We start from the raw sequence: 22,346 nt of genomic DNA on the forward strand, positions 1-22,346 counted from the left end.
AACACCAAACCTTTTCCTGAAAAAATTGATGATGGCACAGGGCAAGGATTCGGTGAAACTGGACAGCGAGGCCGCTTGCATTCCAGGTCCACTGCCTGCTTCCATAATCCCTGCTTCCTTCTCACTCATTGTAGAAGGTTCAGAGAGTTAAACAATGGTTTGTATTTCTGTATTTACTCTGGAAATCACTCTTTCCCAATGCTGGGTGCTGTTAACACGTAACTGGCCCTGGCAGGCCGTGAAACGGTGTGGGAAGGAAGCCTTGACTGAGATGCCAAGGCTGCGGCACCTGTCACATGCCCTCTCCTGGCTCCAGCAGTGCTGAGGGTGATTAGCACCTTCTCAGCTGCCTGGCGGCTCTGCCCTGGCGATTACCGCCCTCTGACATCTGTCAGCGTGACCGCGCCACAACACCTTCAGTCGCTGCTGTCCAAACCGTCCCGGGAACCGCAGAAACCTCATCGGTCTTGTCTAACCTGGTTCCATCTAACAGGGTGGGACGCGATCAACGGAGCGGCCCTCCCGGGAGATCTGAAGGGACGACACCTTCACTGGGGAGATGCCGGTGGGCACAAGGAGGAGGTGACAGCAGCCCTGGAGGGGCAAGGACAGGGCTGAGGAGGTGGACCTGGTGAGCAACAACTCTGCCACTTTTCCTGAGTGAAGCCTGGCTTGGGGAAGGCAGGTGGTCCCTGGACAGCTTTGTCCAGGCGTCTCTGGGAGAAAGCTTGCTTTTTGTCCCCTTGGGAGAGGACTCCAGGGACTCTCCTTTCTGATCCTGGAGCAGAAATAAGTGAAGTTGCTCAAAAACCTAAAACCCGGACTGGCCGATGGGGTCTGCCAAAGCGGCTGGCACATCTGGTTGGAGCGATGTCTATCTTAGGAAGGTGCAGAAGCACCCGAGCTTTTCAGAAAACAGAGTTTTCTAGTCAGGAGGTTCCCTTCTGGAACCAAGGGGAGAGCAGTGACGTTCAGGGGTCCCAGCCCTGTCACCTGGTCTTGCATCTTGTGACAGAAAAAAGAGCAAAACCTTTTGCTCGTGCATATTTCATACGGGAAAGTATTTTAACCAAAGCATGTCACTCTCTCATCTCTCAGCCCAGGAAACAGACGTCGGAATCTCTCTCCGCATCCTTCCTAACATTTAACGGCAGCGAGACTCGCTGGTCGTGTGACAGGGTCATACCGCGTCCCGCTCGCATGGCTCCCTTTCTGCCCTTGCGCTCCCCAGGGCAGTCACACTGCCCAGCTCAACAGCCACCCTTCTCCCTTGCACAGACTATTTTTATCTCCCTTTGTTCGCCAATAAAACATCCCTCCCAGTTTTACTGCTTTCCATCTGGCACGTGGATTTTTCTCATGTGTGTTTCCTCCTCTCCTGGCCAGGGGCGGAGGGAAGGGAATATCCTGGATAACCTAATGTGGGAGGAATTTTCACGTGCTTTTCCACCTCAGGTGAGGTACCCTCCAGAACAGTGTTGGTGATGATCCCTGGGCCAAAGTGATGCCGTGTCTGAGCAAGGGAGATCCTGGAGCAGCACAGAACCGCCCTGTAATCCAGAGGCCTGGCTTGCCTGCGCCTTCGCCTAAACCAGCCTCTGCAGGGCACCGGCTCTTCTTGGCTGGATCTTCACTGGGATCACTGGGAAGGAAGGGCTTCCCATCCGTTTTGTGAGGCCTGGGTGACTGTGGGAACATCTCTGCCCCAAGACACTGAAACAGGGACCTCGTTTTGATGTTGCAGGTCAGGGGAACGGGGTTTGCAGGTGCCTGGAGTACAATGAACAGGCGTAAATGGTGTATAAAACTGTCCTGGCTGTCCAAAAGCCTAGAATAAAGAGCATAAAGTAAGAAAACCCAAATGAAGCACAAAATAACAACTATCTAACGCTTGAAGCGTTCAGTCAGGGCTGCAAACGCAGGTTGTGGTTAAGCCTCAGCGCCCTGCCCCATGCTAGGTGTCGGTGCTCCCTCTCCCCGGCTCCGGCGCGGCTGTGCAGAGCCCACCGGGCACCCCGAGCAGCCCGGCTCCGCGGGGAGGGCTCACGCCTTGCACGCAGCCTGGCTCCGCTGCGCCTGTCAGCTCCCAGCGTCTCCATGTGCTGGCAGATACGGCGCCAACCCTCAGTTTGAGGTGCGAGAACAAGCATGACGGACACCTCGGCAGGGCCCAAGGGAAGGCGCTCGGTGTGGGGGGGGTCTCGTAAAACACTGACAGAGCTTCTGTCCTGCCTCTCCCAGTTGGAATGAGGTACCCAGTGCTCCAGGAGATACTGGTTTTGCCAGGAGAATGAAACCCGCGGTTGGAAGAGCCCAAGGAAGGCGGCGTTCCTCTGCCCCTCGCTCCGTGTTTGCCTTTCAGCGGGTGGAGGATGACCCCAGAACCCGCACGACGCTGCTACATGAGCACGTTTGCCGCTGGGCTCCGGGCCTCGGCGTGACGGTGCCGTGAGGCCCGCACCGGAGGGGCCTCACGCCCACGGCGCCACCGCCCCGCCTCGCCGCCCACGGGTGGGAGATGGGCGGCCGCTATCGGCACTGCGGTGCTCCACCCGCCCGGCAGGGGGCGCCAGCACGGCTCGGAGCGCGCCGCGGTGCACGCCGGGAGCTGTAGGCGCGGCGGGTGTGGCGCGGTGCACGCCGGGAGTTGTAGGCCTGGCGCGGTGCACGCCGGTCGCGGAGGGAGTACCGCGCCGGTGGGGCGGGGCGGCACGGCGCGATCGTCATTTCCGCCGGTGCGTCGCGTCAGTTCCCGGCGGGATGGTGGGGAAGCGGGAGCGGGCGGGGGCGTCCCGCCGCGGGGGGATGGCGGGGCGCAGCGTTGTCCACGAGGAGACGGTGAACGGTTGGGTCCTGCAGTTCTACTTCCACCAGGCCATGGCGGCCTACCGCTCCGGGAGGAACCGCGACTTCCGCCAGCTACGAGACGTCATGCAGGGTAGGCCGCGCCGGCCGGGGCCGGGGGGACCTGGGAGGGGCGGCCCGGGGTGGGGAGGCCGGGTCTCGCTCGGCCCCCGCCGTAACCTCCCCCTTCTCCCGCAGTCCTGCTCCTGCGGCCCCTGAAGAAGGAGCCCGTGGTGGCCCAGATGCTGCGCATAATGCAACTGCTGTCGCAGATCGAGGAAGGCGAGAACCTCGGTGGGTCCCAGCCCTGCCAGCAAAGCCCCGGGGAAGACCCAGCCCGCTGCCCCCGCCGGAGCGCCCCGCTGTGCGCTGCGTCCCTGCGGCTCCCACCGGCTGCGTCCCTGTGCAGGGCAGGGGTCTGGGCCGAAGCTGTGAAGCTCTGGGAGCTTTCCCCCGAGGGCGAGGGGCTGGGGAGCACAGACATTCGTGTCTGTGTCGCGCCGCTGCAGCAGCGGGGAGGCCCTTGCCCTTAGCCAAGCGCAGTGTGCCCAGACCCGAGCTCCAGGGCTGCCCTGCCATCTGAGCGCATCCCTCGTAGCTTCCGAAATGCTCCCCTGGCGTCAGTTACTTGTGGTCGGGGGGTGCTTCTGTAGCTTCCCATGCCTGGGGGGAGGTGGATCTCGGCAGCCAGCCTGCCATTCCCTCTCATTGTCATCCTCGGTAGCTCCCGAATTTGCAGTCACACTGAGGGAATCAAGTAATTAGCTGTCAGCGAGGCATCGCTGCGATTGCCTCGCAAACCAATGGCTGTGAATTCTCACAGATTGCACCTTCGATAAAGAGTCGGAGCTCACCCCTCTTGAGTCGGCGATCGGGGTCCTGGAGCTCATCCAGAGAGAATTCCCTGTGGCTGAGAAGGCAATGGAAGTTATTCAGAGAACAGTGAAGGAAGCTGTAAGACATTCTTCTTTTTCAATACTCTGCTCATCTCTTGTCTTAGAAAGGTGTTGCGTAAATGACAGTGGGAATTGCCTCACATGTAGAACAGCGTCATTAGTACTGACTTGGCTGCAAATGCCTGTTCTTCAGTATTTGTGCTTCTTTGTCAGTTAATGTAGGCGTTGTTTCTCTGTGTAAGTTGGTACAAAGCTGTTACCTGTGCCGTGCTTGATTACGATATGTGCTTTTCCAAAGCTAATCTAGCAAGTATGGTCGATTTGGTGTCAGCAGAGAAAATGGTATTTGGCTTTCTTTTTTCTGTAGGCTGTTATTGTTTGCATCAAAAACAGAGAGTTTGATAAAGCTTCAAAAATTGTCAAGAGGCACATGGGGAAGGACCCCAGAAGCCAGGTGAGTCTGTGCTAGAATGAAAGGTGGCCATTTGAGGACTGTCCGATACGTCCTATGGGGTATGGGGGAGCAGGGGTGTTTGGGGGTGGTCTGATATGTTTTGGGGGTATTGGGGAGGCGGGGGGGCACCTGTGACCTGTATTGCAGGCGTAAAAGGCTTCCCTGGGAAGCATGCCGTGTAGGGAAACCTGAACAGGAAGAAAGGGTAAGAGTGATGAAGTGGAAAGAGTTCTCGAAAGGTGGACCCTCAGTGCTATGTGTTTCTAAAGCGTATTTGTTGTCACTTTGATGCTGCCTCTGGTACTCGTGTTCCCTCATGTATCTTTGTGGGTCTTCCAGGCATCATCGTTCATCCTTTGCCTCGAGGCAGACTCGAGCTCATGCGTAGAGCGCAAATTCATAAGAAGGGCCCATTCCAAAAGTGGAATGAGTCCCTGTTCTGTCTCTGTAGGCGGTATAGTGCCTTGGGCATGGAAGCAAAGCAGTACAGTTGCTGAAACAAGACAGCTCTCTTGTTCCTCCGGCCTTTCCCTAGCCTTACGTCAGTGTAAATTATTGTGCCTGGAGAATATCAAATAGGAAAGGCCCGATCCTCGCACAGATCCCAGCCCCTGCAGTTGTCGTTTGTACTTTGTACGTACTCAGAACGTTCTTCTCTCTCCTCTAGAAACAGAAGAACGAGTTGCTGACTCTCATCCGAGAGAAGAATTTCACTCATCCAATGGTCAAAAACTTCTCTTACAAGGAATTCCAGCAGTCTGTGTTTCAGTTCCTGAAGACCTACATGGATGATTCGGAGCCGCTGCTGCTCACGGTACGTGTCTGCCCTGCTTACCTGCTCCCCGTCGGCGCTCGCCCCTGCCCCAGCGAGGGGCAGCAGGAAAACAGTGCGAGGTGCGGCTCTGGGGAGGGCTGACGCTTACCCTGCCACGAGGCAATGGAATAGAGTAATTTGGCTTCTACGTGCCTTCTGCGCCAGTGATGAGTTAGAGTTTAGGCACCTAATTAACAGTGGGTTAAATCCAAAATACTTTAAATCCAGTCGGTTCCTAAAAGGTTTGAACAGTTGAACGCATCTTTCAACCTGCGTAACAGGTTCTAATTGATAGATGCAAAGTCTGTATGTGGCACTGATGGAACTGCAAGTAGTGGCTTTAAAATGCCTTTGGGAGGGGGTAAAATTGGATGGTAGTACAAGGAATCATTTTTATAATGGTTACATGCTTCTCCTCTGTCCAAGATAATGAAGAAGACTTTGAATTCAGAACGTGCCAAAGAAGGAAAATACTCATCGGTGACTCCTGAGTCTGCAAATGGGCCAAAGGAGCAGGCAGCGCCTCTGAAGGCCTCAGGAATGGCAGAGGGCCCAGCAGGAGCTCCCAAGCCTACAGAGACAGCAGAGGACATGGAGGGAGCTCCCAACCCTGCAGAAAGGGCAGATGACACTGCAGCAGCTCCTGAGCCTGTGGAAGGAGCTAGTGACTCTGCAGCAGCTCCTGAGCCTGCGGAAGGAGCTACTGACCCAGCAGCAACTCCTGAGCACATAACAGCGGCGATTAACGTCTCGGAGAATGCTTCAGAGCCTATGGAAATATCTAAAGAACCAGCAGCAGCAGCTCCAGAACTTCCAGGAGTGTCCTTCAGGGATTCAGAAAGGTGGGCAGAGGAATCTGGCCCTCCGTTGTGGACGAAGTTTGGCAGCATTTCTCTTCCGAGGGGTAGCTTGCTCTGTCCAGGCAGGTCTTAACGCCCCTGAATGCCAGCCCAAGCAGGTCTGCCCAAGCAAGCCCCAAAGGCTACCAGTGTAAGACTCCTGTAAAGTAAAACTGTTAAGGAGGTTTGGTGTTTTTTTTTTTCTGAAGACCTGTAGTATTTTAGTGAACTGGGGAGGGAGGGCAGCAGCCGCCAGAAGGTTTGCTCTCGTGGAGCAGCGTGTGGTACCCGCGTGGCTCAGCCCTTAGTCGAGAGTAGCAGGGCATCCAGTGGCACCTGGGTGTGTTCCCTCAAGCCTGCTGCCCTGCTGTGCCGCACCGGTTAGGAGGAGGGCAGGCTGAAGGGTTGGGAATACCCTCTTCAACAGGTTTTATTTGCACCCTAGGGGCAATTGTTGAGGGCCACACCATAGGGGAAAGGCCTGATCTCAGTGGAGTGGAGCCACCTTGGTGATGTCCTTACAACTTGCTCAGTTCTGTTTATTTTGTAGGCAGCCCTCTGGAACTGTAACCACCTATGGGATTTCTGTTCTGAGAGAAGCTTTCAAGATCCTGTCGGACTCCCGGGATTCTGATGCACTCTTCGCCAAACTGGACGAAACAGACTTTTCTTTCCCCAAGCAACTGTCTCCTTCTGTATCCCACAGAACCAAGAGACGGAAAGAAGAGGAGACCCAAGATTCTGAGATCTCAGACCCTCCTAAAATGCCCCGTAAGGGCAAACGCTTGTTGACCATAAGCAAACTGGTCATGGAGCAAGATGCCCAGTACGGCGAGTCGAGTGAGAGCCCAGACTCTTCCCAGGAGCCAGTTGTATCTTCTGCTTCCAGACCTGTTCAGAAATTGCATGACCAGCCCGTATCTACTAAGAGTGCCAAGTACGAAGCCTGTCTCTTGTGGTATATTCTAACCTGCACCCAATCTTTTGACTTGTAGCTGACATCAGTAGCGTGAACAACAAAAGCCTTTATCTTTAATTCAAGATGAGTATGTTGACCACCCTTGTCCGCTAGCATAAGTGGTGCCAGGCAGAGTAAATACTCTGTTGTCCTCACACTTTACCGTTTGGTTAACGGAGAGGAGAAAATGATCCGGCTTCCACTGGTAGTGAGTCAGAGGCACCGCAGGCAGTACTGGTAGGTGATTCCAGCCTGCGTATCACAGGTGACGCCTCTTTCTCTGCACTTTGGTTAGCGCTGCTGAAGCTGGAAAGTGTTCCTAGGTGCATCTTGTGGAACAGATTAAACTCTCCTTTCCACCTCTTGAGAAATACGACAATGACCTTGCTTAAGGTCTTTTTTCCTGAAACCTTTGTTGGTTAAGAAACTTCTAGTTGTAGCTTTCTGACTGTTTCTTCAGTAGGAGTTATCACTTACCTTGCAGCCAAAACGACTGCAGTAAGAGGTAGGCCAATGTTAGGGTTTTTTTCCTTTTTATAAGGATTTCCCAGAGAAAATGGCAAAGCAGGCTTACTGGCAAAGTCTAAAATTAACGTTGATACAAGACTCTTAAGCAAAGAGTCCCACGAGTACCTCCTGTAGGCCATAACAAGGGTGTAACAAAGCTTCCTGCTTAGAAGTCCGAGTTGCTCCTCTTTTGCTCAGTGAAGTTGTGTAGCAGCCAGCAATAACAATGTTTGGGATCCCCAGGAGTGAAACTGGGAGGATTGAGGAGAGCTTGATGTGTTTGAAAACATAAGTAGAACACAGTTTCGCTTAGATCCTGGCTTAAGGGTGTCAGGAGCACAGAGGTTTGGTTTTGAAGGGTGGGCAGTGAAGGTCTTGACACTCTAGTGGCTCTGGAGCGGGACTGTCTCTGAGGCACGGGAGGGTGGCCGCAGGTAGAGATGTGCTGCAGCGTAGCTGGCATCAATGCAAGCTCTCAGGCGCCTTGCTGGTGTGTCTGGTTCAGGGTTAAACTGATAGTCAGAGATGACGCTGAGATGGGATTTCCATCCTGCAATGTTGCCCACTTCCTAGGGTCATTGGGGAATTTTACTTCCTAATTTCCTACTTTTTCAAGGACTTTTGAGTGGTGACGCTTGGTCTCTGCTGGATTTTTGCAGTAGTATGTTGCTGCTGACGCTGTCACTGGGATGTGTCTGGAGTTTATTCTGAGGGTGCTGGGGAGCGTTGTGGGGACAGGATGATGTTCTGTGAGCTCCTCCGGGGCAGAGCGCTGTGTCTGACTGCAGCAGGAAGGGGCTGGGGTCGGTGACTCGGGTGCGATGCCTCCCCGTCCTGTGCCCGTGCCTAAAGCGAGGCTGGGTGCCGGGTCAGCAGGAGCCCGGAGCGGGGCTGCTGCTGTGCGGCTGACGCTGGCTTGAGCAGTTCTCAAGTTTCAGCCCTGCCACTCCACAAATTGGTTTCCAGTTCACCTGGAAAGTGACTGATTGTCTGTGCTGCTTGCGTGGATGTCTTGTCCTGAAGCGTTTGAGTGTCGGGACTCTCTTGGTAGTGCTAATGACATCTGCCTGGAAATCTGATCCTGTGCATCTCTGACCATAGCTGGTCCTCAGGCGTTTATGTGCAAGGAAGAGGACAGTTGTTTTCCTGTAATCTTAAATGGCTTCAGTTACGTTGGATGTGACAGCCAGGGGTGAGCTTTTTGAAGTGTCTCTTTTCAACAGACTTCATTTCACCTCACAAGTTTGTGCTGGAGAATTGGAAGTATGTGACAGCATTGAGGCACTTGATCTCACGGGGAGGCCTCTCTAGGTTGACCTCAGTAGTGTTAGTAGTGAAACAGTAAGAATTACTTGCTTCTTAGGAAGACTAAAGGCTTCTGGCCTGAGCTGTCAGCGAGTCTGTGCTGGACGCGAAGGCCCGGGAAGTCCAGCTGCCTGTGTCTGTTCGCTGTAAGCGCTTGTGTTGTTAATACCCAGTCACTTGTTTTTGCAAATGCTGGCTACTAAATACAATACTCCACTTGAATTTGAGTATATATTGCACGCCATACCTTCAGAGAGGCGCTCCTAAGGATTCTTTCCCCCTCAGAGGGGAGTGGAGGAGGTGGCGGTGTGTTTGTGTTGCTTTATTGGCTCCTTTCTCTGCACTGCATCCTCATCACGGGCTTGCCTGCCGTGCCCCAGGTGTCCCTGCGCCTCCTCCCCCTAAAATGTTCTCCCTAGTCAGTAGCCAAAGTAAATGCTTGCCTGCTTTCAGGTCCTTCCAAGGAAGGTGGAACAGCTCGTACGGCAAAGAAGGAAAAGAGAGCTGGAGTGATGAGGATGAGCTCTTCTCAGATGTGGGTAAGAACAGAGCCCCTGTGGCAGGTGTTAATCGAGGATAATCCTGGCTTCGGGGCTCACTCACAGATGTCTGGCTACCTTCTGCGTGACTGAATTTTGCAATCAGAAATCCTAAAAGCCCAAGAAAATAGGTAGCTGTCTGGCACAGAGATACTTGGTCTTCTTACCTCTGACCTGCAATGCATGCCAAAAACCTGTTTCAGGCTAATCATGCTTAGCTTACAGGATCTAAATATTGGAAATACACCTCTTTCCCCATTCCCACTTTAGTGCCATGAAATAAAGGTGAAGTTTACCTTTTCAGCCAGATCAGTTTTCCAGCCCAGTTCCCTTTGCAGCTAGATGTGCATCTTAGCAGGTGAAAAGGAGCAGACAATGGATGCCTCGTGCCAGCCTCGACACACAGTGCAGCCCCAGCCTGGATGGATGTCCCTGTCCTTGACGTGTTGGCTAGTTTAAAGCAGATCTTATTGGAAAGCTTTCACATAAAGCAGTTGGGGCTTGAAATGGAAAGGCTGTACATGCTGTAGCTGCAGAGGAGGGTGGGGGATAAAGGAATTTGGTTTTATTGTCTGTCACAGGCTGCTCTGACTGCGTAGGTCAGCAGTTAAGCCTGAGGCGGCCTCTCAAGGAGGTCCGTACCTCCCGAGTTACGGTGAAATGTAATTCTCTTGCCTTGTTTTTCAGCATCGCTTGAGACAAACAGCCACAACAGTACAGTCTTTGGTTCCAAGAAACAGGTACGGTGGAGCCCTCAAGTCCTCTCCCTAAGGCCTGAAATCGGGACGTGTCCCTGTAGAAGCACAAACTGTCGGGCCAACGTGCAGTATATTGGCGAGGAAACCCTGCCGCTCAGAGCGCTTCTGCAGCGGCCCGCGTTCACCGCAGCAGGGCGAGCCGCTGCCGTGCGTTCGGCAACGCACCCGAGGCTGGGTTGGAAAGCAATGCTTCCTGAGGCCGCTGCTTGCAGGGTCCAGGCTTGATCCGAGTTGTGCAGGTCTTCGCGTTCACAGAGCTGGCGGGAGTTCACGCCAGGCGCGGAGTATGTGCGTGAAGGCCCTTCTCCTCGATGCACGTGGTTCTGGGCTAGGTCTGCTGAGTCCCCCACGCACTGGAGAGGTTCAGCACCTTGTCTGGGTGAGGGACACACGTGCAGCACCTCTTACCTGGGAAGAGGTCCTGAGTTTGGCGTTACTGGGAACGCTCCCACCCTTGCTTGTAGGAAGATGGCTGCTGCCCTTGTGCTGCTGTTGGGTGGTTAGGCAGGGTGTAGGTAGCCTGTACTTTTTCTCTGATGCTTGCTGCTGCATCGACAGGTAATTCCTCTTTTATGTGATCAGTATTGTGCTTTGGGAAGCGGAACTCCTCCTGAGCTGCTGCTGGAGCGTAGCACTTCTCTTATTTATAATGGTTATGAGAGCAAATCTACAGCAAAGTGGTCATTGAACGTTGTGTGTGCTACTGACAGGGCGTCTCTGCGTGTCCTCTGTGGTACTAGCAGAGCTGAGGAAGGGAAGCTAACGTGCTGGGAAGGGGATATGGCGCGGTTCCCTGCCAAATGCAACTCCTCCCTGACACTCACAGCACCGCTTTCCTGCTCTTTTGTAGAAATGGACAATACAGGAGAGCGAGTGGATCAAAGACGGCGTGAAGAAGTTTGGAGAAGGGAGGTGGAAGGCCATTTGCCAGAAGTATCCCTTCCAGAACCGCACAGCAGTGATGATCAAGGATCGCTGGCGGACCATGAAAAAGCTGGGAATCCTCTAAAGTTGGGAGCCACGAGACCGCCAGTGCAAAAAACCTTCTTATTTTTCCTTTTGAAAGATGGACCAGAGCAATAGTAGCGGGGAGGCTGCTGTGCTCATCCCTGCTGCCTGCTGGGGCCAGCGTGGCAAGCCCCTCTGGCTTATGGTTCCCAGGATCGCTGCAGCAGGCAGAAAGCGCATCTGACAAAAGCTGAGGAGCCGCGTGTCTCCGGTTGTAGCTGCGCGGTTTAGGTCTTCTGCAGTTGGCAGAAGCTGCAAGCCTGATTGCACGAGCTTGGAAACGGCCTGGGCCTGGGACTTTGTTTTCCTCCTGGCAACTGCAGCCTTTGTAGAATGAATTGCAACTTGATGGGCTGCTGAAATGACAGTTTTCTCTGCTCAGATGCTCTTGAATGGCAGAATAACCACCTTGCTGGCTATTTTTATGTGTTTTAGTTGCCCAGACTATGAATCTCTTATTTCACCTATTTGCACACAGTCCCCTGTGGGAGAAAGGCGGCACATAGTCTCAGAGTTTCTGGGGAGAAGAAAAGATTTAGGCAAGGTGATCTGCTTTTGGTTTGAAGTTTTTTTCCTCCCACATTTCTTTCCACTTTGTAAACAGCTAGTCTGTAAGTGGGAGTTTCTCCCTCCCAGCTTTGAGACTTTAAAACCATTATTTTTCCTTTGTTTCAGTACTTAAATGTTGGCTGTTCCCATGTTAAAAGTTCCAGTGCTTGCTGACTTTGGTCATGCCTTAGTGGCATTTCGCCTTTCTGGCAACCTTCTCCTGCGTGCAGTCCCTGCCAGCGTACAAGCCCTGAGGGCGCTGCGTGTTTCCTGCCTTCAGGTGTCAAAGCTGGAGCCCGTGTCCGAGCGGCCTTCTGTAAAATAAAGTTCCTTTTTTTTTTTTTTTTTGTTGGACATCAAGAGTTGCATTAAATGTGAACTTGCAGTGCGTGGGCAGAAAGGTGGCAGTTTGGGGTGCTGCCCGGCTGGGACGTGCACCACCCTGGGAACGTGGGGCTCCCCTTTGCTGTGGGGGGGTGTTGTGGCAGCAGCTGTTTGGGGTGGAACACGGTCCCCTGCAGGGGTGAGTTGCTGCCGCAGCGGTGTAGGCACAAAGCAGAAGCTCCTGGGCTAGGTTTGTGTTGAAGTCAAAGGGCAGGGGAGGAGGCATTTGGCTACATTCCTGCAGAGAGGCTGGGGAGAAACCTGCTTGGGAACACCTGCTCCCCCTCTGTCCTTCAGCAGCAGCTGCTGGAACAAGCTTCCCTTGTCACCTGGCTGTGGCTGTGCGTTTCCCTCCGCTTCTGCTTGTTAAAACCATGTCCCTGGGGTGGGAGCAGCCCTGGGTGCGTGGGAGCACCCTGCGCTTGCAGGGGCTGGTGCTGGGACAGAGAGGCTTGGTGGGAGCCGCAAGCTGGACCAGTAACTGCCAGTGTGAGGCAGCGCCCGTCGGTCGTGCGGGTGCTGTGCCCAGCTGGAAGGAGATGCATTTGTGCTGCCTGGGGCTGAGCCCATCCTCCTTCCCTCTGGGCCAGGCTCTTGCCCCAGGCTGCACGGGCATTGCCATTACTCTAAGAAATGGGAAGTTTCTTGGAGTAAAACACTTTTCCTGCTTAATTTGCTTGTTCAGGAGACGCAGCCTGGCAAAGCATCGGTCAGTGAGGGGAGTGGGGCGGGCTGGTGAGCAGCTCGCTGCAGCCGGGAGCTGCTGCTGGTGACCGCGGTGCTTCACGGCAGCCCCTGCCTCTACAGAAGGGCTCAGCTGGGCAACCTGCAACGCGGCCGAGCCGGACCAGCTCCCACTCTGTGCCGAGATCACCTTGAGGAGCAGAACCTGTGCCCTGCTCCTCCCGATGCTGGCCCCGGCGCTGCCGAGTGCGGAGCAGTTAATGATTACCCCTGCCACCTTGGGTCCCCACTCCTGCCCTGCCCGGGCGGGAGGGAGCGCTGGGGCTGGGAAGCAGGATGCTGCTGCTGGTGCTCCTGGCACTGCTGAGCCCTGCCAGCTGCCCCAGGGCTGAGCCCCTGAGCGGGTCCGGCCAGGAGCCCCCCTTCCGCGGGGCGGATCGCTACGACTTCGCCATCGTCATCCCTGCCGGCACCGTGGAGTGCTTCTGGCAGTTCGCGCACCAGAGCGGCAACTTTTTCTTCAGCTACGAGGTGAGCGTTGCGGGATGTGTCCTGGGAAGCTGCTGGCACGGTGCAGCTGCTGACGGGGTCAGGGAACAGCTGTGCTGGATCAGCCCCGTGCAGTGGCTCTGCGGCGGTGCCGGCTGCCGCCTCTGAGGGTGCGGCAGGTCCCACAGCAGGCAGTCCTCCATCACCTTCGTCCTGCGACCAGGTGGAGGGGTGGAAGGAGATGCCATGGGATGAAGACCATGCGCTGGCTGACCTCCAACCCCGCTGCCCCTTGGGCAGGGGTGGTTTGCCTTGCGCGGGAAAGGCCCTTGGTTGAGACAGGGAATGGTTGCAGTCGCTTGGATGCGTCTTCTGAGGTACAGTGGTTTTTTAGGCAATTTCCGTCATCAATCCTATGCATTTTTTTTTTAATACCTGTTTTAAAACCATGAAGTGGTGCTCAGAGCTGTGGACATGGTGCCCGAGCCCCCGGAGCTCACTCACAGGGAGCTGCAGGGTGTCCGGCGCTGCAGGGAGCTCTGCCCTTCACCGGGCCAGCTTGAGGCTGTTGCACAGCCCTCGGCTCTCCTCTGAGCTGCAGCTGGAAGGTGCACAGAAGGGCCTGGGCACAGCCCTATCTGCTTGTCCCTGCACCCCGTCCCCTTCCTGCAGAGGAAACTGCAGCCCTTTTATCTCCTGTTTACACGAGGCTGGATGAAGGAGAGCCTGGGCACGGCCATGCCTGGCACTGGCAGCTTCTCCCTGGCTCTGTGCTCCGCCCAGCTCCATCGCCCAGCGCTCCAGCAGCGGTGGTGCTGGCAGCACCCGACCCAGGCAGCAGGGAGCCGGGGTGGGGGATGTGGGGTCTCTGCGAGCACCTGCAGCACCGGGAGCAGGCGTTGGGGAACACAGGGTTCATTACCCAGGGCTGCAGGTTTTTAGTTGCTGGCAGCTTGCTGAAAGGCTGTTCCTGGCCTCGGCTCACAGTAACAAAGGGGGCAGCTCCCCACAGACCCCAGCCCAACCCCTGGTAGAGTCAGGTCCCCACTGGGTCCCTGCCATGCATGTGAGGGCTCTTCTGGGCTCCCATCTGTTTCGTGGGTGCAGAGACAGGCCCATGAAGACCCCTCGGGTGTTTCCTGCCTCCAGGTGCAGCGGGCGACAGGGATTGCCAACAGCAGGAACATCCTGGCCACGGCGAGTGACCCCAACGGCGTCCAGCTTGGCGCTTCCCAGCACGTGCGAGGACAGATCAACTTCCTCACCAAGGAGACAGGTCCCTGCTGCCCTGGTCCCTGCCTGGCCCCACTGCGGGCAGAGGCAGCAGCTCCGAGGGCACTTCCCCAGGCATTGATCGCTCTGATCACGCCTCGCTCCCTAACGGGGAGGATGAGGGTGGAGTGCTGGGGATGGGTCTGCTTGGCAGCAGCTCTTCTACTCATCCCCATGTCTCTGCAGGTTTTTACCAGCTGTGCCTGGACAACCAGCAAAACCACTTTGGCTTCATGCAGGTGTATCTCAACTTTGGCGTCTACTACGAAGGCATCAACATGGAAAACAAGCAGCCGCAAGAGAGGAAAGAGCTGAACAACACCCTGGAAGCGATTGGGGTGAGTGTCAGGGCGACCACAGGGTGTTTCGATGCAGCAGGGACAGGCACGTCCTCCCAAGGGAATGAAGGAGGGCGTTTCCTGATGGCCGAGCTGCAGCTTAACACTGAGCCCAGCGAGTGGCTCTCGGAGCGGCTCTGCCAGCCCCGGGCTCTGCTGCGGCACCGCTGCCGAGCGCCCGCCTCTCCTGCAGGTCAGCATCCAGAAGCTGCAGCTCCACATCTTCCACATGTGGCGGTTCTACAACTTTGCCCGGATGCGGAGAGGGGCCGACTCCTTCCTCCTGGAGTCCAACTACAACTACGTCAACTGGTGGTCGATGGCTCAGAGCTGCGTCATTGTCCTCTCCGGGGTCCTACAGCTCTACTTCTTGAAGCGCCTCTTCAATGTGCAAACCTCCAGCAGGCAGCAGTGCTAGCAGTACCCAGGACCATGGGCAAGACTGCTGCCCACAGCGCCCGGCGACCGAGCTGCTGCTCTGCCCCTTCACAGAGCAGGAGGGAAGGCCGGATCCTGCCTGGGGGAGGAGGAAGGAGAGTTTCCCCCACTCCTGCCTCTGCTTTAGCCCTGCCTCGGCCAAAATCTCCCCGACGAGGAACAGCACGATGCAATCACCTGAGCTCTGTGTGCTGGGTCAGTTTGTTGCATCCCTGCCCATCATTAGTTAGTGTCCCACCATGCCTTTTCTACCAGAAACCCAATAAAGGAACCCTGGCACACGCTCTGTGGAGCGATCACAGCCTGCTGCCTGCTGTCCATCCTTGGCATGCTCGGGCAAAGCAAGCCCTGCCCTGCAGGCAGCTGCCTGCCCCATCCCTCCCTCCCCAAAGCTCTGCTGCCAGCCTCTGACAGCTCAGCCCTGGGCTGCGGGCCTTCCCCCTGCCTCATCGGTTGAACCAAACACAGTCCTTCTCCCCCTGGAGTCACACCACCTCCCAATGCAGCACCCCAGGCAGGCAGAGAGGGGGCCCCACCTGAGGTTCCGCACTAGACAACGAACACTCTGGGAGAAGGAATGGGCTTTATGTGATGGCAGGGGCAGGGCTGGTGCTGGGGGAGCCCCTCCTCGCCTTGGCAGCAGCCCCCCCAGGGGTGCGGGGCGGTGCACAGGTGGCTCCCAGCCCCTCCGCCCTGCTCGGGGTGGGCTCCCACGGCTCCCCATGCCGCTGCTGCACCGACGGTGCAGGACAAAGTCCGTTCTGCCCAGAAAGGCTCAAGGTCCCTTAGGTCAGTGTGTCCTCGTTCCGCACATACTCCCCGACGTCGGCCTGGTGGAACACGACGATGGCCATGGGGTCCACCTTCCGGCACTCCTGGGTGGACTTGGCGGCCACCCCAAAGCCCTGGGGGGGGAATGAGGGAAAGGTGAGAGCGGGTTTTCATAGAATCATAGCATCATTAAGGTTGGAAAAGACCTCCAGGATCTTCAAGTCCAACTGCCAACCCAACACCCCCAGGCCTCCTAAACCATGCCCTGAAGTGCCATGTCCGCATGTTTTTTGAACCCCCCCCAGGGATGGTGACTCCCCCACCTCTCTGGACAGACTGTGCCAGTGCCTGACCACTCTTGCAGTGAAGAAGTTTTCCCTAATATCCAATCTAAACCTCCCCTGACGCAGCTTGAGGCTGTTTCCTCTCATCCTATCACTTGTTACTTGGGAGCAGAAACCAACCCCCCCCCTCACTCCAGCCCCTCTCAGGCAGCTGCAGAGAGCGAGAAGGGCCCCCCTCAGCCCCCTCTTCTCCAGGCTAAACCCCCCCAGCCCCCGCAGCCGCCCCCCAGCACACTTGTGCTCCAGACCCTGCCCCAGCTCCGTTGCCCTTCTCTGGACACGCTCCAGCACCTCAATGTCTGCATTCCCTGGGCCTGGGAAACGCAGGGGCTGCTCTGGCCACTCACCAGCGGGACGTCGGCCATGGAGTACACCACCACGCCCTGGTACTGGGCCGTGTTCTCCGTGATGCGGCCCAGCCCCGACTTCAGGACATGGTTGCCGTAGAGGAAGGACTGCTCCGAGCCAGGCTTCACCCACACCTTGTACTGCAAGAGAGACGCAAAGCGGGTGAGGGCGGGGGGCCGGGCAGGGGCCGGCGGCCGGCGGGGGGTCCACGTCCCACCTTGGCGTAGGGTGCCAGGAAATCCAGCGCCGTGACGCTGAGGCGGAACTTCTGCGTCTTGGTGAACTTCCCGAAGCAGGAGCCCGGCGACACCAGGTTGTCCCGGGGGACGCTCGCTGCCACCTTCAGCAGCTTCTCGCTGCGGGGAGACGGAGGGGACAGAGCTGGAGCGGCTCCAGAACAGCGGCCCCACGCAGGGCGGCACGGGAGCATCCCCGGTCCCCGCCCGACCCCGCCGCCCCCCGGTCCCGCCCCCACCATCCCCCCCAGCCCCGCTCACACCTCAGGTAATAGACGCGGTCCCGGTGCAGGCGGAAACAGTAGGTGCCATCGGGCCGGTCCACCAGCAGCTGGATGTTCTCGCCGATGCTGTGGAGACAGACACCGTGAGCCTGGTCCCGGTCCCGGCGCACCTCCCCGGGCCCACCCCCTCTGCCGTGTCCCCCCGCCCCGCCCCGTGCCCGGTGTCCCCCCGCGCCCCTCACTATTTCCCCAGCTTCTCGAACACTGCCCGAGTCTCCGCCTCCGTCAGCGGCCGCATCGCTCGCACACGCGGCGCACGCCGCACCGGAACCGGCGGAACCGGAAGCCTTGCGGAGCCGGAAGCGGCGCGGCGCACCATAGAGAGCGGGCGGGCAGAGCGGCGCCATGGCGGCGGCTGTGGCGGAGGAGGCCCGGGTGCTGGCCTGGCTGCGCGGCCCGGCGGCGGCGGGGCCCGGAGGCCCCGAGCTCTCCGCCTACGTGTCCGAGCTGGCGGCGCTGGGGCTGGCGGAGCTGGGCCGGGAGCCGGCGCGGCTGGCGGCGGAGCGGGCGCGGGTCGGGGCGGAGACGCGCCGCCTGGCCTTCGAGCACTACCGGGCCTTCATCCGCTCCGCCGAGTGCACCGGCCGCGCCGGCCGCGGCTTCGGCGGCATCGAGAGCCGCCTCGGCAGCCTGCTGAGCCGCCTGCCCGCCCTCCAGGACGCCTGCCGGTGCGGGGACGGGCAACGGGGCGGTGGGGGCACTGGGGACGGGACAGAGACTGAGGTGGCAAGGGTAGCAGGGGACGGGGACCGGGGCGGCGGGGATGCTCGGGGATGGGGACTGGGGACAGGGGACGAGGACCGGGGCGGCAGGGGCACCGGGGGCATGGGACGAGGATCAGGGCAGGAGGGGCACCGGGGGTAGGGGAAGAGGATCAGGGTGGCCGGGCCACCCAGGGTGGGGAAGGCACGGGTGGAAATGGCAGGGTGGAAAGCAGAAAGGATGGGGTATGGACTGAGTCTGGGACAGGGTCTGAGGGGGTAGGAGTAACCTGGGGGGGCAGGGGAGCCCTGGTACTGGGCCCAGTAAGGATTGGGGCTGGCCAGGACTGAGGGCAGAGGAAGGGCTGGGAGGGGGCCCCAGATAGTGCTGGGGAGAATTTGGGGGTGGGTGGGAGGGTCCCAGGGTCCCCCAGCTGCAGGGGGAAGCCTTGTAGTGATCCCCTCCCAATCCCACAGGAACTTCATGCGCGATGCTGAGGAGATCGCTTGCAGCCGGCGCATGAACAGCCTGACACTGAACCGGCACACGGAGATCCTGGAGATCCTGGAGATCCCACAGCTCATGGACACCTGTGTCCGCAACGGCTACTACGAGGAGGCGCTGGAGCTGGCCACCTACGTGCGCCGGCTGGAGAGGAAGCACAGCAGCATCCCCGTGATCCAGGTAGGCCCCGCTCTGCCCTGCGGCTGGCACGCACCTGGCCGATGTGGCTGAGGCCTGTCTCCTGCCCCAGGGCATCGTGGATGAGGTGCGCCAGTCTGCCCAGCTGATGCTGAACCAGCTCATCCAGCAGCTCCGCACCAATATCCAGCTGCCGGCCTGCCTGCGGGTCATCGGCTACCTGCGGCGCATGGATGTCTTCACAGAGGCTGAGCTGCGCATCAAGTTCCTGCAGGCGCGGGATGCCTGGCTGCGCTCCATCCAGGCCTCCATCCCCGACGACGACCCCTACTTCCACATCACTAAGACCATCGAGGCTTGCCGCGTCCACCTCTTCGACATCATCACCCAGTATCGCGCCATCTTCTCCGACGAGGAGCCGCTCCTGCCCCCTGAGGGGCAGGCCCTCAACGAGGGGGCCATCTTCCACGGCTGGGTGCTGCAGAAGGTCTCCGAGTTCCTGCAGACGCTGGAGCGTGATCTCCGGCATGGGGTGGGCGGCCGCCTGGACTCACTGCTGGGACAGTGCATGTACTTCGGCCTCTCCTTCAGCAGGGTGGGGGCTGATTTCCGTGGCCAGCTGGCCCCTCTCTTCCAGCGCGTGGCCGCTGCCACTTTTGGGAAGGCAGTGGAGGAGGTGGTGGAGAAATTTCGGGAGGAGATGAATTCCTACACGCTCATTTCCGCCCCGGCTGCCCTGGGGGGCAGTGCTGGGGTGCCGGTGCCTGCAGCCCAGCCAGGGACGCTGCAGCCACCCATGGTGCTACTGGACTTCCCACCCCTCGCCTGCTTCCTCAATGGCCTCCTCGTCGCCTTCAATGACCTGCGGCTCTGCTGCCCCGTTGCCCTGGCCCAAGATGTCACCGCCTGCCTGGAGGATGCACTTGGCGAGGTGAAGTGCTAGGGGACAGAGCTCTGCCTTGTCCTGGGAGGACTCGGGGATGGGCATGCCCTGCCCCAGGCATTCGTAGGGTAGGATCACATAGGTTGGAAAAGACCTTTAAGGTCATCAAGTCCATCCATTAACCCAGCCCTGCCAAGCCCACGTGCCCAAGCACCACATCTACACGTCTTTTAAATAGCTCCAGGGATGGTGACTCCACCACTGCCCTTTGTAGCCTCTCCCCGTGCTTGGCAGCCCTTTCTGTCAAGAAATTTTCCCTCATCTCCAACCTAAACCTCCCCTGATGCAGCTTGGGGCCGTTCCCTCTTGTCCTGTCACTGGTGACTTGGGAGCAGAGACCAGCCCCCCCCTCACTCCAGCCCCTCTCAGGCGGTTGCAGAGAGCGAAAAGGGCCCCCCTCAGCCCCCTCTTCTCCAGGCTAAACCCCCCCAGCCCCCTCAGCCACCCCCCAGCACACTTGTGCTCCAGACCCTGCCCCAGCCCCGCTGCCCTTCTCTGGACACGCTCCAGCCCCTCAAGGGCCTTCTTGTCCCGAGGGGCCCAAACCTGAGCCCGGCATTCGAGGTGGGGCCTCCCCAGAGCCGAGCACAGGGGCCCCATCCCTGCCCGGCTCCTGCTGGCCACACCAGAGCTGACACAAGCCCGGGGGCTGGTGACCTCCTTGGCCACCCAGGCACTGCTGGCTCATGCCCAGCCGGCTGTCAGCCAGCACCCCCAGGGCCTTCGCTGGGCACCTATTCAACCCCTCTGCCCCAGGCCTGGAGCGTTGCCTGGGATTGTTGCAACCCCAGTGCAGGACCTGGCACTGAGCCTTGTTGACCCTTGTACAAATGGCCTGGCACAGTGGGAGGGAAGCGGCTGTTTGGCACATGGGGTTGTCTGTAGGCGAATTAATGATTCTCTGGGGAATTAACGCCTCTTCTTTCCAATCCAGGTGACCAAAACCATCCTGGCCTTCCACCGTGCAGAGGAGGCGGCCTTCAGCGGGCGGGAGCAGGAGCTCTTTGCCCAGTTCTGCATGGCTTTCCTGGAAGACCTGCTGCCCTACCTGAACCGCTGCCTCCAGGTCCTGTTTCCCCCAGCACAGATCGCGCAGGCACTGGGTGAGACCCTGGGGGCTTACAGCTCCCCTCCCTGAGACATCCTCTGTCCCATCTCGCTTTGGCACCTCTGTTGGGGTTCCCTACTACCCCAGGCCCCACTGAGCTCCCTCTCCATGTCCAACAGGTGTACCCCCCACCCAGCTGCAGCGCTTTGGCCACCTGGGCCGCATTGATGTACTCGCCCTCAGGGAGCCACTGGCTTTTCTCCTGCCGGAGCCGGCCCAGGAGAACACCCCGTGCCCAGAGGTGGAAGAGGAGGCTCTTCCGGGGGAATCCCTGCCTTTGCAGGAGCAGGAGACACCCCCTGAGGGGCCTCTGCTGCCAGACATCCCAACAGCCACGGGGTAGCGGGGCTGGGCCGGGCTGTCTCACCCCAAGACCCCCCCAACCCTTGGGTGTGAAGCAGCCCTGCCTGCCTCTTCGCTGCCTGCCCCTGCCTGGACCCCTGCCCGTGGTCTCTCCTGCCCGCACCCCCGGCCGCCCGCAGGCCCTCCTGCCCGCACCCCCGCCCGCCTCCCCGCTGGCCGCTCCGGGCGCGGTGCCGGCCTCCCGCCGCCAGGCGTCGCCCTCCCGTCCCGCCCCGCGGCCCCCGTAGCGGAGCGCGCGGGCCGGCCGTCATGGCGGCGGCGCTGGCGGCCGTGCGGGTGCGGGCCCGGGCGGGTCCCCCGGGCCGCGGGTGCGGGCAGGCGGCGGGCTGGGGCCAGCGGGAGCGCTCCTACTGGCGGGCGCTGCGGCGGCGGGTGCTGGGCCCGCCCGCGCCGCCCTTCGCCGCCCCGTGCCAGGTGGGCGCCCCGGTGCTGCGCGCCGCCGCCGCTCCCGTGGCCCCGGAGCGGTTGGGCGGCCCCGAGCTGCGGGAGCTGGCGGAGGCGCTGGCGGCCGGGCTGCGCCGCGGGCCGTGCCTGGGGCTGAGCGCCCCGCAGCTGGGCGTGCCGCTGCGGGTGTTCGCCGCCGAGCTGCCCCCCGCCCGCTGCAGCCGGTACCCGCCGGCGCTGCGCCGCGCCCACCGCATCGAGCCCTTCCCGCTCCGCGTCCTCGTGAACCCCACGCTCCGCGTCCTGGACGCCCGCCTCGTCACCGCCTCGGAGGGATGCGCCAGCCTCAAGGGCTTCTCCGCCTTCGTCCCACGCCACTGGGCCGTCCACATCTCCGGTAACAGGCCCCCATCTGCCCCCCCCGCCCTCACACCGGTACCCCCCCAGGCCTGCTCCCCTGATGGCCACTCTCGCCGGCTGCAGGCGTGGACGAGCAGGGGCGCCCAGTGACCTGGGAGGCGATGGGCTGGGCTGCCCGCATCATCCAGCATGAGATGGACCACCTGGATGGGGTCCTCTACATTGACCGGATGGACCCCCGCACCTTCACCAACGTCAGCTGGATGGAGCTCCTCGACTGACACCCAACAGCCCCCCAGCGTCCCGCCTCCATGCAGCAGAGCCGTGGCGAAGGCCCACGCGTGTCCCGGGGCTCCTCCAGCATGGCGCTGGGCGCTCAGCCCAGTAAAAAACAGCACGGAGCCATGGTGCCAGTGGCTCCTGCTTAGCTTCACGGCGGCCAATACACACCGTGAGGACTCAGTGCAGCTCCTGGCCCTTCCTGCCTGCGTCGAGAGCCTGGCCCTCACTGCTGGGAGGTGTTGGGTGGGGGGGATCCCCCCTTTCTGGGGCTTATTTGGGGCCTGGGGAGGTGCTGGGCGAGGGGTTCTGCTGGGGGGGCGGGGCGGCAGGACTGAGCCAGGGACAGTCCCTGGATTGGGAGCTGAGCTGAGCACTCTCTGATCTTGGGGGGGGTGGGGGTGGGTGTAAAGCCCCAAGTAGCCCCCCCCCCATTTCTCTGTCATGAGTACAAAGCCCCCTGTGGGACAGCTGGAGTTTGGGGAGCCCTGGGGCAGCATGTTACT

The 22,346-nt window shown here is 59.3% G+C and overlaps 4 protein-coding genes across 7 annotated transcripts; 3 read left to right on the forward strand and 1 right to left on the reverse strand.

Moving 5' to 3' along the window:
* Positions 1–2,656: 2,656 nt before the first annotated feature.
* On the forward strand, positions 2,657–11,856 carry TERF2 (telomeric repeat binding factor 2). Of its 2 annotated transcripts, none has more exons than XM_075101089.1 (10): positions 2,657–2,938; positions 3,043–3,138; positions 3,668–3,798; positions 4,108–4,194; positions 4,862–5,008; positions 5,435–5,850; positions 6,398–6,784; positions 9,071–9,156; positions 9,844–9,896; positions 10,765–11,856. In XM_075101089.1, the coding sequence occupies exons 1-10, from the start codon at positions 2,761–2,763 to the stop codon at positions 10,921–10,923; spliced, it is 1,740 nt and encodes a 579-aa protein (XP_074957190.1). In that variant the 5' UTR covers positions 2,657–2,760; the 3' UTR covers positions 10,924–11,856. The 2 variants fall into 2 exon arrangements, with proteins under 2 accessions (XP_074957190.1, XP_074957191.1); XM_075101090.1 differs by having other exon boundaries at positions 2,717–2,938; positions 6,554–6,784.
* Positions 11,857–12,665: 809 nt separating this feature from the next.
* On the forward strand, positions 12,666–15,143 carry TMED6 (transmembrane p24 trafficking protein 6). The gene is given in 6 exon segments (XM_075101093.1): positions 12,666–12,823; positions 12,826–12,859; positions 12,862–13,070; positions 14,178–14,304; positions 14,487–14,638; positions 14,832–15,143. Coding segments are annotated over 6 exon segments (807 nt in total). The 5' UTR covers positions 12,666–12,763; the 3' UTR covers positions 15,057–15,143.
* A 499-nt stretch (positions 15,144–15,642) lies between these two features.
* NIP7 (nucleolar pre-rRNA processing protein NIP7) lies at positions 15,643–17,375 on the reverse strand. The gene is made up of 5 exons (XM_075101128.1): positions 17,242–17,375; positions 17,039–17,125; positions 16,757–16,895; positions 16,539–16,679; positions 15,643–15,981 (listed from the first exon to the last, which is right to left on the reverse strand). The coding sequence occupies exons 1-5, from the start codon at positions 17,295–17,297 to the stop codon at positions 15,862–15,864; spliced, it is 543 nt and encodes a 180-aa protein (XP_074957229.1). The 5' UTR covers positions 17,298–17,375; the 3' UTR covers positions 15,643–15,861.
* On the forward strand, positions 17,358–22,023 carry COG8 (component of oligomeric golgi complex 8). Of its 3 annotated transcripts, none has more exons than XM_075101111.1 (5): positions 17,358–17,727; positions 18,238–18,445; positions 18,516–19,334; positions 20,281–20,449; positions 21,685–22,023. In XM_075101111.1, exons 1-5 carry the CDS (start codon positions 17,405–17,407, stop codon positions 21,840–21,842), a joined length of 1,677 nt encoding a protein of 558 aa, XP_074957212.1. In that variant the 5' UTR covers positions 17,358–17,404; the 3' UTR covers positions 21,843–22,023. The 3 variants fall into 3 exon arrangements, with proteins under 3 accessions (XP_074957212.1, XP_074957210.1, XP_074957211.1); XM_075101109.1 differs by lacking the exon at positions 21,685–22,023 and adding an exon at positions 20,574–20,930; XM_075101110.1 differs by lacking the exons at positions 17,358–17,727; positions 18,238–18,445; positions 18,516–19,334; positions 20,281–20,449 and adding an exon at positions 20,947–21,598.
* The last annotated feature ends 323 nt before the right edge of the window (positions 22,024–22,346 follow it).

This window comes from Phalacrocorax aristotelis, chromosome 8, assembly GCF_949628215.1.
Source record: "Phalacrocorax aristotelis chromosome 8, bGulAri2.1, whole genome shotgun sequence".
NCBI lineage: Eukaryota > Metazoa > Chordata > Aves > Suliformes > Phalacrocoracidae > Phalacrocorax > Phalacrocorax aristotelis.